This window comes from Octopus sinensis, linkage group LG7, assembly GCF_006345805.1.
Source record: "Octopus sinensis linkage group LG7, ASM634580v1, whole genome shotgun sequence".
NCBI lineage: Eukaryota > Metazoa > Mollusca > Cephalopoda > Octopoda > Octopodidae > Octopus > Octopus sinensis.
The window spans coordinates 52,820,152-52,833,673 of record NC_043003.1 but is presented as its reverse complement, the minus strand read 5'-3'; the positions used below and the strand labels follow the sequence as shown (position 1 = coordinate 52,833,673).

The window sequence follows — 13,522 nt, the reverse complement described above, 5'->3', positions numbered from 1 at the left end:
TATTCCAATTAAAAGATGATAATCAAACCTGTAATACTTCCAGAGTTTAAATAGTGTTTGAACTTGTTCATTTTTATGAATTATCAATATCTGTGATATAAAATCTCTAAGAAAATATGATACTAAAATTATAGTAAAAGTCATAGAAAGACATCCATATTATTATAGTACAAGAGCACTATAAGATACAATGATTATAGAACTCTATAGAATAATAAATCTTTATATATAAAAGTGAGGTTGTGTGCTGTCTGTCTCCTACGATTTAGATTCCTAACTACTCCCACATTTTGCGGTGCAGTTTAACCAAAACCGGGTATCTTATAGTCGTAATTCATATCGAGCCCTTCTGGGTATTAGCGCGCGTCTACGATGAGTCTACGATTTAAAAAAAAATTACCATCATTTTTTTCCATTTTAATGCATTTTTTTGCTATTATATAAGGGAAGTAACTCTCTAAAAATGTCTACGATGAGTCAACGATTTAAAAAAAAAATTTACCATCATTTTTTTTCCATTTTTAATGCATTTTTTTGCTATTTTTTGGCTATAACTCTCTAAAAATGCTTATATAGTTATTTCCCTTACAAACCCGAGCAACGCCGGGCGATAATGCTAGTAATCTATAAATGCGAAAGAAGTTCAATGGGAAAAAATTTGAATCAAACACTTTAATCAATTTTAATGGAGAAAAATAAGAAAATTTATCGAAATATTAGATAGCACCCTGTTAGCTATTTGTGTAAATGTATTTTTCTCCATAATCATTTCATAACAGGTTTTATTGCTCATTCTATATTTAATTGGCATCGTTTGTTATAATTCGTTTTATTTTTTCGTCTTGTTCATCATTGCTGTCATCGTAGGCAGCAATGTTAAGACGACGTTTCATCTGGTTATCCAACATTGGAATATATTCCCGAGGGAGCAAGTATGATGAAAGATTGAAGAGATCCAAGAATACTTTATATCGGTCACTACATAAAGAAAAGCAAAAACAAGAATTAACAGTGTAAAGGAAAAGAAAACAGAAAAATCATGTAACTGAAAACAGTAGAAGCTAAAGAAACTAGTAATGGTTTGCAGAGACAAAGACGATGAATGTTCTTAAAGGGAGATAACTGTGAGGAAGACAAGAAGTCTCGCAGTTCATTCAAGATGTCCTGCTCGCAATAATCTAATTTGTTTATCCATCTTTTACTTGTTTCAGTTATTAGACTGTGGCCATGCTAGGGCACCGCCTTAGAGGGTTCAGACGGGAAAATCGATCTCGGTATTTACTGTGGGATGACGTCAGCCCACATTTACTTTTTTTTAAGTCTGATTTATATTTTTATTCCCTTCTTTTGTCGAACTGCTCATTTACGTGGACGTAAACAAACCAGCATCTATTTTCAGATGATGGTGTGACAAACACACAGGTTCACACACATGCACATCGCAATAGGCTTCCACACAATTTCTGTCTGCCAAATTCACTCACAAGGCTCTGGTTAACCTGTGACTACAGTAAAGGTGCCGTGTAGTGGCAATGGTTACAAGGCAAATTTCCTACAACCATGCCTGCATCTGGAACTCTTTTTACAAAAATTGTAAGATAGTTTTAGGATCGATGTGTTACAACAATTTACTTCTTTAAAATAATTATTCCACATTCTGTGCTTTTAATTATATTTTAACTCTTTAGCATTCAGATTATTCTGTTAAGCATAATGTTTATCTGTTCAAATTGGTTTGACTTAATCATTTATTATTTCACTGCTTCCAGATTTCAATGATGTCTCTTTTACTTGTTTCAGTCATTTGACTGCGGCCATGCTGGAGCACCATCTTTAGCCGAGCAAATCGACGCCAGGACTTATTCTTTGTAAGCCTAGTACTTATTCTATCGGTCACTTACGCTGAACTGCTAAGTTACGGGGACGTAAACACACCAGCATCGATTGTCAAGCGATGTTGGGGGAACAAACACAGACACACAAACATATACATACACAGACACACATATATACATACATACATATATATATATACATATATATATATATATATATATATATATATACAAAATATATGCAGATATCCACTTGCATTGGATGGTACTATGGTGGTGGTATTAACTTTATTGACTTTTTGTGAAGTGACACATTTTAATATATTGAACTGTTTAATATATATGCCTGCATTGAGTGTGAGTGTGTCTGTTGTGGTTTCTTGATGTTAGTTGAGGAGCTGTGGAGTTCAATATGGAACATTATTGTGTTTGTTGATGTATATTGATCTATATTGTTTATATTGTATTATTGTGTATATATATATATATGTAAGAATATGAGTATGTATGCACTCATATTTATATTTATATGTAAATTATTTAGGATTTGTACTCATACTTGCATTAAAATCTCTGAAGAGGCTGTAAGATATTCTTGTTAATGTCTCATTTATACCTGCATTATATGGCTAATAGGTTAAATGAGACATACCTGTCTTCATGGCCGAAACAGCTGTCAGCTACAATGTAAATGTATTTCTATGTCTTGTTATATTTATTTAGTTATATTTCATCATATTGATTGTAATTATTGTACTATATTAATGTATAATATCATTGCTATTGTGTAGTGTTTTAATAAAGTATTGATTCGGTATTATCTGATAGTTGATGATTGATTTAGATATAGTTCTCCATTTTCTCATTTTGTATTATTAATTTACGGTAAAAATAATTTTACCTTTGCCCACCTAATACAGTAAATGAATTAATTGCATCGCAATTTTTAACATTTATGTATTAGCTTTGTTGGGTACTTCTCTAGCAGTATATTGGATATATGTTATCCCATGGAGGGTTGAATTTACAACCCCTATCTCATTTTATATATATATATTATATATATATATATATATATATATACATACATACATATACTTTATTTAAAGCAGCAGAAAATTCAACAAAAACCTGTTACTCTGAGTTATATAGTTATTTATTTTTATTTGTTTATTTATCTGTGTATTTTATTTATTATTTTACAATATAAACAAAACTAAAAACATAATAAGTAAAATACACAGATAAATAAACAAATAGAAATAAATAACTATATAAGTTGTTTTTTTTTTATTTTAAAGATTTTTGGGGGGATTTATTATTATTATTACTAGTATTGTTGTTATACATACATACAAGCATATGTAATGATAATAATAAGTGGTTGTAAACACATGAACAAAATAAGAATAAACAAAAACAAATTACATGAACGTATATAAACAGAAGATACAAATATTACAGGCATCCCAACCACACACACTAAATAAACATAGACGCACATAGAGATATAAGCATGCGCAAATGAAGACATACAAAATGGCTGACAGTTAGCAAGGAGAAAACAAAGGACCACTGATGCTGTCACAGGAGTGTGATGAAAGAACTCTGGTTGAAATAAGATTAAGATTAATGTAAAAAATAAATAACACTGAAGCAAAGTAACGCCAAATATTTAGTGCATGTGTTTTTATTGGCTAAACTGGCAAAATGACTATTCCGAAATATAACAATATCTGTTTCAACACACAACTTCACATAAAAGATCTTGCACAACAAATATATAAATATATATATATACACATACATACGACAGGCTTCTTTCAGTTTCTATCTACCAAATCCACTCACAAGGCTTTGGTCGGCCTGAGGCTATAGTAGAAAACACTTGCTCAAAGTGCAATGCAGTGGGAATGAACCCGGAACCATGTGGTTGGCAAGCAAGCAACTTACCACACAGCCACTCCTGTGATGTGTTAGTAAATTTTTAGAATGATATTATAGAATAAGTGTGAATGGCTGAATTTGGTCAATTTGAACATAAAACCTGCAGAATATTTGAGCCTGATATAGCCAGATTAAATGCTAAAGGATTAAACCTCTCATCTTCTTGCATAAAGCTTCCAACCTCTATACTCCGACCTTGGTTTCCATAGTCCTGCCAGCTGCATGGCAACTTCACTAGTGCTAGTGGCACCAAAAAGAAGTCGCCCAGTACATGCTACAAAGTGCTTGATGTTAAGAAGGACATCCTGACATAGAAACCATGCCAAAGTAGATACTTGGACACATCGGATCCTGTCAAGCCATCCAACCCATGCCGGCATGGAACATGGACGTTAAATGATGAAGACAGTATGGATGATGATGATAATGATGATGGTGATGATGATGAATATAGAATGAATAAGTGCCAAAGATAGGTTTTAATTTCAAAAGAGAAATGGATAGTATTAGAAAATAACTTTTATTTCTTATACCGATTATTCAAGACACAGACTACTAAATTTGGAATTACTCAATTTTTGACAATGTTCATAATTTCTTATCTATCACAAGGTTCAGTTCTTGTGTTATGGTGACAACCAGTATTAAGAACAGTAGAATTATTGATGGCCTATGCTCCATAAAAAGTTAATATCCTAAGTAAAAATACTTTCCTTATGTCTCACAACTTGAAGAAAAGTGCCAAATAATTTTTTGAAATTAATAATTAATACAATTTATTAAAAAATTACTAATTAAGGATTTCAAATTTAAGCACAATTCCAGCATTTTGATGGGAGGAGTTAGTCAATTACATCAATTACATGAACCCTATAACTGACCAATATTTTATCACCCTCACAACAACCAAAAAAAAAAAGTATGAAAAGTAAAGACCTTAGCAGGATTTGAAATCAGAATGTAAAGAGCTGTAACAAATACCACAAGACATTTTATTTAATGTTTTAACAATTTTGCTAGGTATTTTTGTTGTTTTTTTTGTTTGTTTATTTTTGTTGTTTTTTTTGTTTGTTTGTTTGTTTGTTTTTTAAGTTGGTAAAATATAAATACAGAGAATCTGACTGTTTCACCAAGTTACTTTGAATTTGATTTCTGGCATTAATAGCTTAATAATGATGTTCACAAATTTTCCAAATATTTTCACAAGAAAACCTATAACAAAATTTCCACTTGGGTAATTTCACAAAAGTACCTGTTTAATTTTATTCAGGATTTACTCAGAAATTTTATCCAACTGCTTAAAAGTGCTGCAAATTATTACACTACAAAAATAACTGCAATATACTTTATTACAGCTAGAAGAAATCTATCATCTTTTCGTATTTCTTTTCTACTCTAGGCACAAGGCCCGAAATTTTGGGGGAGGGGCCAGTCAATTAAATCATTCTTCAAGACAATATTTTATTATTTTTAGATCTAGTTATTACAATGTATTAGTATTATCTTGAAAAACTGCTGAACACTTTAGAAATATAAATGCTAGAAAATAACCATTTCAAAAAAAATAAAATAATAATAATCACAGATTTGCTTGTCAGTTGTTTGACCTTAACCAGTTGAGCATGTCCCTTAGTGGCTGAGAATATGTGCATCTCTGATCATGAGCAGAAGTAGTCGGGGAGCATCATAGCCGTGTCTTGAGAGGGATTCTTTGGGGTTTGAATAATTCACCTCTGGAAACATGGGTGTTTCGTTCAACATCCTTAAACAACCCTTATTCAGGGACCTTTCGAGTGGGATGGGTTACTCGACCTGAAGAAAATTCTAACTGGGCCCCCACCTGCAAGGTCATGTGCTGTTTATCTTGATATGAGATCACCATGTTGCGCACTTATGGTTGTGATGCATGTGCCTGGTGTACCCTTATCAGACGGGTAGTCATGATGGGTATATTGGGCTTCGTATATTTTACCCCAGTGTCACTTTGATGGCATGAACTGCTCTCTCACTCAATAATAATAATAATAATAATTATAACTTGCTATTGGTACATTTAAAGTTCTGAGCTTTTATTATCCTTTGTCTCCTTGCTTCCTTCTGCTTTGGTTATTACCTTATTTGATGGCATAAAAGACACACCAGCATATTAGATGCACCCCAGTTTTAGCACTGCATATTATGGCAAAAAAAGTTTTGGTGCATTAACTCTTTAGCATTTAAACTAGTCATCTTCAGCCGAAATGTTCTACCTGTTTTATGTTCAAATTAGTTTTATGTTCAAACACCTACTTTACAATGTCATTCTAAAAATAAAGTCACCTCATTGAGATCATGAAGCAATGAGTTAATTTATGATTAATTAAAAACAATATGAACAAGCAAGCATTACATTTGACAGAATAATCTGAATGCTAAAGTGTTAAGGTGTGTAATATAAGTTTAACTTCACTTACAGAACCCAGGCTGATTTTTTGAGACAGTTTCTTGGATAAAGAAGTGCACTTTATATGCCATCAAAAACCTTCTCTTTGTCCTAATCAATATCCAGACTAAGTATTCCTGCTATATATTCATGACCAAGTTAATGAGAGAATTTCTATATGATCATTTATCCAACTCAGAATAGTTTAATCTCCCTCAAAATACACACAGCTACCTTAAAAACTGAGAGTTACATTATACAATGAAATTAATGATATTGCAAAAATTTGGAGTGGTCAAGACTGGAATGTCTTTGATCATAAGTTTTCTTAATCACGGTTTAGCCTAGAGATTAACAACAACATAATTTGGATTAGACTGTAATTTCTATTGTTTATTTTCAGTTTTTAAACATCACAGGTTTTTTTTTTGTTGTCTTTAGAATGCTAATCCACATAGGTTTCTTCACAAATTGATCATTAATTATCAGAAATATAGTAATAATACATATTTCAATATTTTTTTTTGTTACAGCTCCCACCCTACCTCTCCTTTTCTTACCTATAACATAGTTGTAAATTTTGAACCAGTTTTATTCAAAGGACCAAATACAATATGCTTCATAAGGTGTCATGTTCCCCAGGACTCATAAAGCCAGGGTTTAAAACCAGTTTGCAAGGCATATGACTAAAATTAAAAGACTCTCCGCAACATGTGCACACTGAACAAGACACTTGTCCATTGCAAGGTTAATTTCCCAGCCACTGCTAGAACTCATTTACTATTGAGTGGACAACAGCAACAGGAAATGAAATGTTTTATACAAGAACAATGTGTCACCCAGTCCAGAAACTGAACCATGATCTTACAATTGAGAGTGTAACACCCTTAACCACTAAACCATATACCATCAAATATGTTTCATTATAAGCACTAAAAATGGAAGCAGCAGTGATGAAGAACCATGACTACAATAACTATAGTTAAAAGTGTGGTGGCATGAATTATGGCACTGCCATCAAAGTATTTATAGTCTTTGTATAGAAGATTGAAAACTTTGTTAAGAATAAGACTCACCTGACAGTTGAACGAAGATACTGGTAACCAGAAGAACCCCCTGTTCCGATTTTATTCCCAATCATTCTCTGTACAGTAGTTACATGGTTATCTACAAAGAAAAGGGGTGAAATAAGAGAAGATAAATACTTTCTGAGTGTTTCAAAATAATAAGCATTAAATTAAAATAAAACAAAAAAAATCAGTTAACAATATAATTTCAATCTTATTCATACTAGCATTTACATTTGGATGTATTTTTCATGGTTTTGTTGGAAGAGGAAGTTTGCAGTACCCATAATCATTTCTGCAGACTTCCAAGATTGGCGTGGAAGCAGACAGAAAACAAAAACACAATTCATGAATTATCCTCAGGCCAAAGATCTGCTCTGAATTCTTGCAATACTCTGGATTCTACTAAAAATAACCAAGGACTGAGTGGCAATGTTAAATATAATGACTTAGATCTGCCTCCCCACAACAAATACAATGCAATTCAGTGCAATTTCTATCAACCAGTTTTCACTTATATGGCTTGAGTCAACCTGATGTTATAGTTGAAAACTCTTGGTTATGGTGTGATGTAGTAAAATAGAAGTCAAAGCCATGAGATTGCAAAACAAAATTCTTATATATATGGCTCATATAAAAGCACCCACTACACTCTCGGAGTGGTTGGCGTTAGGAAGGGCATCCAGCTGTAGAAACTCTGCCAGATCAGATTGGAGCCTGGTGCAGCCATTTGGTTTGCCAGTCCTCAGTCAAATCGCCCAACCCATGCTAGTATGGAAAGTGGACGTTAAACGATGATAATGATGATGATGATGATAGCTACATTTGCAGTATTGAGGAACAAAATTAACACCGTTTGCAGAATATATACATTATATCTGCTAAACATTATTGTCTTCTGCTTATCATTTACAGCAAGAATAATCTGTTCTTCTATGCACTCATTGCAGTAGTGTACAAATGTACCACCAGTAATGAATAATTGAAGAATCCACTATGTGACCATTTTGTCTACTAAAAATTGCCCCCTAGTCTTAATAATAATAATAATAATAATAATAATAATAATAATAATAATAATAATTGTGTACAGTGCTCAGGTGCACTACAACTCATCTAAAGTGTATATATAATCAGGTGTAGTTTCGGCGGATTTCGGAAAGCATGAGGGCCTTAAAGGATGCAGTGTCATGGCAGTCAACAACTGACGCAGGCAGTTTATTCCACGCTTCAGCAACCCTGAGCGTGAAAAAATGTTTCCGAAAGTCATGGGAGCTGTGTTGTTTTCTGACTTTGTAGGCATGTCCATGTGTGTTAGACACATGGAGATCAAAAAGGTGTTCAGTGTTGTTGTTGGTGAGGTGGTTGATAACCTTGTGGGTGTTTACCAAGTCCGTCGCCAGACGCCGGAGCTTCAGTGAATCCATGCCCAGGGAAACAAGGCGCTCAGAATATGGTAGGTGTCTGATGGAGGGTATGCGTTTGGTTGCACGTCTCTGGACAGATTCCAGGAGGTCAATGTTCTGAGCAAGATAGGGATTCCAAACTGATGATGTGAATTCCAAGTGTGGTCGTACCATAGCTGTATACAGCTTTAAATAGATGGCTGGAGAGCGGCTAACAAAAGTCTTGCTGAGTGATGCCAAGACACCCTCGGCCTTCTTGACAATTTTAGAGATATGCTTTGTCCAACGCAAATCACTGCTGACAGTGATGCCCAGGTCACGCTCGCAAGAGGATTTCTTGATATCAGTGTTGTGGAGGGAGTATGTGGACGCAGGGTTTTTTCTCCCAAAATGCATGGTGGTACACTTGTCCACAGCCAGTTTCAGTTGCCAGTCTGTGATCCATTGCTGCATTGTGTCTAGGTCTGATTGCAGGAAAGAGTTGTAGACATCAGGATCAGTCCTCTTGATTTCAAGGTACAGCTTGATGTCGTCTGCATATTTCAATACTGTGGCATTCTTTAAATTGGCATCTATGTCATTAATGTATGCCACAAACAGGAGGGGACCAAGGACAGATCCCTGTGGTACACCGATGACATCTCATATGGTGTAGAGTGCTGTCCTAGAACTGTGACTACCTCCTTTCGGCTGAGGATGAAGGATTTCAACCAGTTAAAAGGTCATCCCCCACACCCATTGCAGAGAGTTTCACCATAAGCCTTTTGTGTGGCACAGAGTTGAAAGCCTTAGAAAAGTCAAGGTAGACAACATCCACCCATGAGCCACTGTCAGTGATCTGAGTAATGTCCTCAAGGAACTCGACAAGCTGGTCACTGCAGCTGGAGTTAGGGACAAATCCATATTGTGAAGGTCGGATGAGACTGTGAGAGCTCCAGAAGTTCCAGAGTGTTTCTCTGACACACGATTCCATCAGTTTTGCAATACAGCTAGTGAGACTGACTGGGCGATAGTTGACAGGTGATGTGCGGTCACCCTTTTTGAACAGAGGAATGACACTGGCAGTTTTCCACTGCTCTGGAGTAGCACCATTGTTGAGACAGTACTGGAAGAAAATAGAAAGCTGGTGTAAAAGGAAGTGCCTGCCACGTTTGAGAAGCAGGTATGTAACTCCATCGAGACCAGGGGAGGCATAGTTGCGATTATTTTGAAGGTGACGTTGCAGCATTGCAGGTGTAAATTCCATAATTGTTATGGAGTTTGCTGTTAGTGATGGTGAAGATGGTACATTTTGACTTTCGACAGTGAATATGTTTGCATAGCACTCGGCAATGAGTTCTGCGCATTCCTTGGGGTCATCAGTGATCTGGTTTGTGTGAGGGTTGCGAAGAGGGCCCACTGGAGAGTGAGGTCTCTGCTTTGAATGCACATATTTCCAGAAAACCTTGCTGTCAGGATTGGCTGCTATGCACTGTTCAAATTCAAGCACTGCATTTTTTGTCACTTGCTTGAGATGGTTGGAGGATTTATTCCGCTTCCTTCTGTTGGTGTCTGATTTATGCAACTTGTATTCCTGTTCAGCAGTCCGACGTTCCTTCCTGGCAAGTCGGACCGCAGAAGTTTCCCAAATTGCCCTTTTGGGGCGGTTCTTCTTTTTTTGTTTACGTGGCACTGATGCTGCACATGCTGCCCATATTGAGTCCAGGATACTCTGGAGTATAGTATTCACATCTCCAGAGTTGTAGAATTCACGCCAGTTTGGGTGCTGTAGTTCAGTGTGGTACAGGTTCCAATCTGCTCTCTTCCAATCGAAGGAAGCAGATTGGAGATGGTTCAGGTGTTTGTTGCCCGCAAGAGCCAGATTGGCGATGATCATAGCATGATCAGAGTCACCTAGAGGTTCCTCCGTAGTGCAATTGATAACCGCTTCAGGAGTTGTGGTGAAGAGCAGGTCCAAGGTGTTGTCGCCTCTTGTTGGAGAGGTGACTACTTGTGACCAGTTTGAGTCCAGCACAAGCTCAACAAAATCGTTTGCACTCTGTGGCCAACGGAAGGTTTCCCAATCGATCTCAGGATGATTGAAATCGCCTGCAATAAACACATAAGTGGCTGTTTTCCTGGCTGCAGCTCGGAGGATGTTGCAAAGCTGTGTGTCCTGATGGTAATTTGGGGGACGATAAACAACGCCAAGCAGGAGAGTTGACATGGTCATACGTACGTCACAGAAAAAAACTTCTTCTTGTGATTCGTTTAAATCGGCACAAGGAATTACCAAAAAATTTGAACGAACGTAGACCATCACACCACCACCACGGCGGTTAGTGCGGTCCTTACGGAAGAGGTTGTACCCCGTGATGTTGAAAACCCCATCACAGAATGACTCATTGGATAAAGTCTTCACTACACTTTGCATATATATATATATATATCTTTTCTCTTTTTACTTGTTTCAGTCATTTTGACTATGGCCATGCTGGAGCACCACCTTTAATCGAGTAACTCAACCCCGGGACTTATTCTTTGTAAGCCCAGTACTTATTCTATTGGTCTCTTTTGCCGAACCGTTAAGTGACGGGGTCATAAACACACCAGTATCAGTTGTCAAACAATGCTAAGGGGACAAACACAGACACACAAACATACACGCACATACATATATATACATATATACGACGGGCTTCTTTCAGTTTCCGTCTACCAAATCCACTCACAAGGCTTTGGTCGGCCCGAGGCTATAGTAGAAGACACTTGCCCAAGGTGCCACGCAGTGGGACTGAACCCGGAACCATGTGGTTGGTAAACAAGCTACTTACCACACAGCCACTCTTGCGCCTATATATTTACTTAAGATAATATGGTCATTAATAGAATGCTTTTGAATACATCTACTCAAACAGGACTGACCTGGGGCTAAACAACATTGACTCAATTTTGACACTCTTCAATCACTCCATTTTATTTCTCTATTATTTCATACGTATTCTCTTTTCCAAAACATTTTCGTTCCTGCATCAAAAATCTACCACACAGATCAATACTATCATAATTATAAAATTAAGGTTAATGATGAACAAAATAGGGAAGAGAAGTACAATGTTGGTTAAGTAAAGCGTTCAATTTGGTTTTCATTCCTATCTGTATACGATTTCACATCATTCATAAATTTATTGTAGTAGCAGTCAAATCTCCCTTCAGTTATAACTCACAATCTTGCAAGACAAAAGAAGAGAAAATTGGATTTAAATACTAGTTTTGTAGCGGACGTGACTAGAAATGTGACTTTATGTCCTCAACACTAGTTATGAATGGCAAGGGAGACAACTAAATACTGCTCGCGTAAACAGCTACGGCGCCTTTATGTGGACGTCGATTTTCTAGAAGTAGCAGCCAAGTCTCCCATTACTTAACACCTTACCACTCATGTATTGGCTTAAGTTTTTCATTGTATGATTTGCCTAATAGTGGCTTTATCTCTAATATAATATAATATATATATATATATATATATACATACATATATACGACGGGCTTCTTTCAGTTTCCGTCTACCAAATCCACTCACAAGGCATTGGTCGGCCCGGGGCTATAGCAGAAGACACTTGCTCAAGATGCTACGCAGTGAGACTGAACCCGGAACCATGTGGCTGGTTAGCAAGCTACTTACCACAGCCACTCCTGCGCCTATATATATATACACGATGGGCTTCTTTCAGTTTCCATCTACCAAATCTACTCACAAGGCTTTGGTCGGCCCGAGGCTATAGTAAAAGACACTTGCCCAAGGTGCCATGCAGTGGGACTGAACCCGGAACCATGTGGTTCGTAAGCAAGCTACTTACCACACAGCCACTCCTACACCTATATATATATGTATATGTGTGTGTATCATCATCATCGTTAAACGATGATGATGAGGATGATGATGATATATCTATATATATAAAACTGTAGTTGTGTGAGTGTCTGTCCCCTTCGATTTAGATTCCTAACTCCTCCCACATTTTGCGGTGCAGTTTAACCAAATTCGGGTATCTTATAGTCGTGATTAATATCGAGCCCGTCTGGCTATTAGCGCGCGTCTACGATGAGTCTACGATTTAAAAAATAATTTAGCATCATTTTTTTATTCCATTTTAATGCATAATTTTTCGTGTGTCGATGGCGGCGGAGTTGGCGTCCATGGTCACACCTGCACCTGTTTGCTTCTCCCCTCCCTCGTGAAGCTGTGGGGAAGGGAGTGTAAGGAAATCAACGTCGTAAAGCGTTGTCAAGGAGACCAGCGTTCTTTTAGAACAACGACTTTATGGCTTGAAGACACCAAAACAGAAATGGCTAAGAAAGCCCGAATTGGCATCTATAAGGGAAGTAACTCTCTAAAAATGCTTATATAGTTATTTCCCTTACAAACCCGAGCAACGCCGGACAATACTGCTAGTATATATATATATTTCAAACAATGGTGTTTGAATTAGAGATATTAGGGTAAATAAGCTTTCAGGAGCTATCATCAAAACTGACAAATAACCAAGAAGAAAAAGAAAAAATTCACACAACAAATACACACTTTCTCTTCATATATATATATATATATATATACTAGCAGTATCGCCCGGCGTTGCTCGGGTTTGTAAGGGAAATAACTATATAAGCATTTTTAGAGAGTTACTTCCCTTATAAATTCGGGCTTTTTTAGCCATTTTTGTTTTGGTGTCTTCAAGCCATGAAGTCGTTGTTCTAAAAGAACGCTGGTTTCCTTCACAACGCATTACGACGTTGATTTCTTTACACTCCCTTCCCCACAGCTTCACGAGGGAGGGAAGGGGGAGAAGCAAACAGGTGCAGCTG

General features: G+C 36.5%; 1 protein-coding gene across 2 annotated transcripts in view; it reads right to left on the bottom strand.

Moving 5' to 3' along the window:
* Positions 1-642: 642 nt before the first annotated feature.
* LOC115214025 (tryptophan 2,3-dioxygenase-like) overlaps positions 643-13,522 on the bottom strand; it is a 141,498-nt gene continuing 128,618 nt past the window's right edge. For both annotated transcript variants that reach the window (XM_036504787.1, XM_029783046.2), the window contains 2 exons: positions 7,281-7,371; positions 643-978 (listed from right to left, as the gene is read on the bottom strand). In XM_036504787.1, coding sequence (XP_036360680.1) covers positions 801-978; positions 7,281-7,371 — 269 coding nt within the window. In that variant the 3' untranslated portion in view covers positions 643-800. The remainder of the gene's footprint in view (positions 979-7,280; positions 7,372-13,522) is intronic.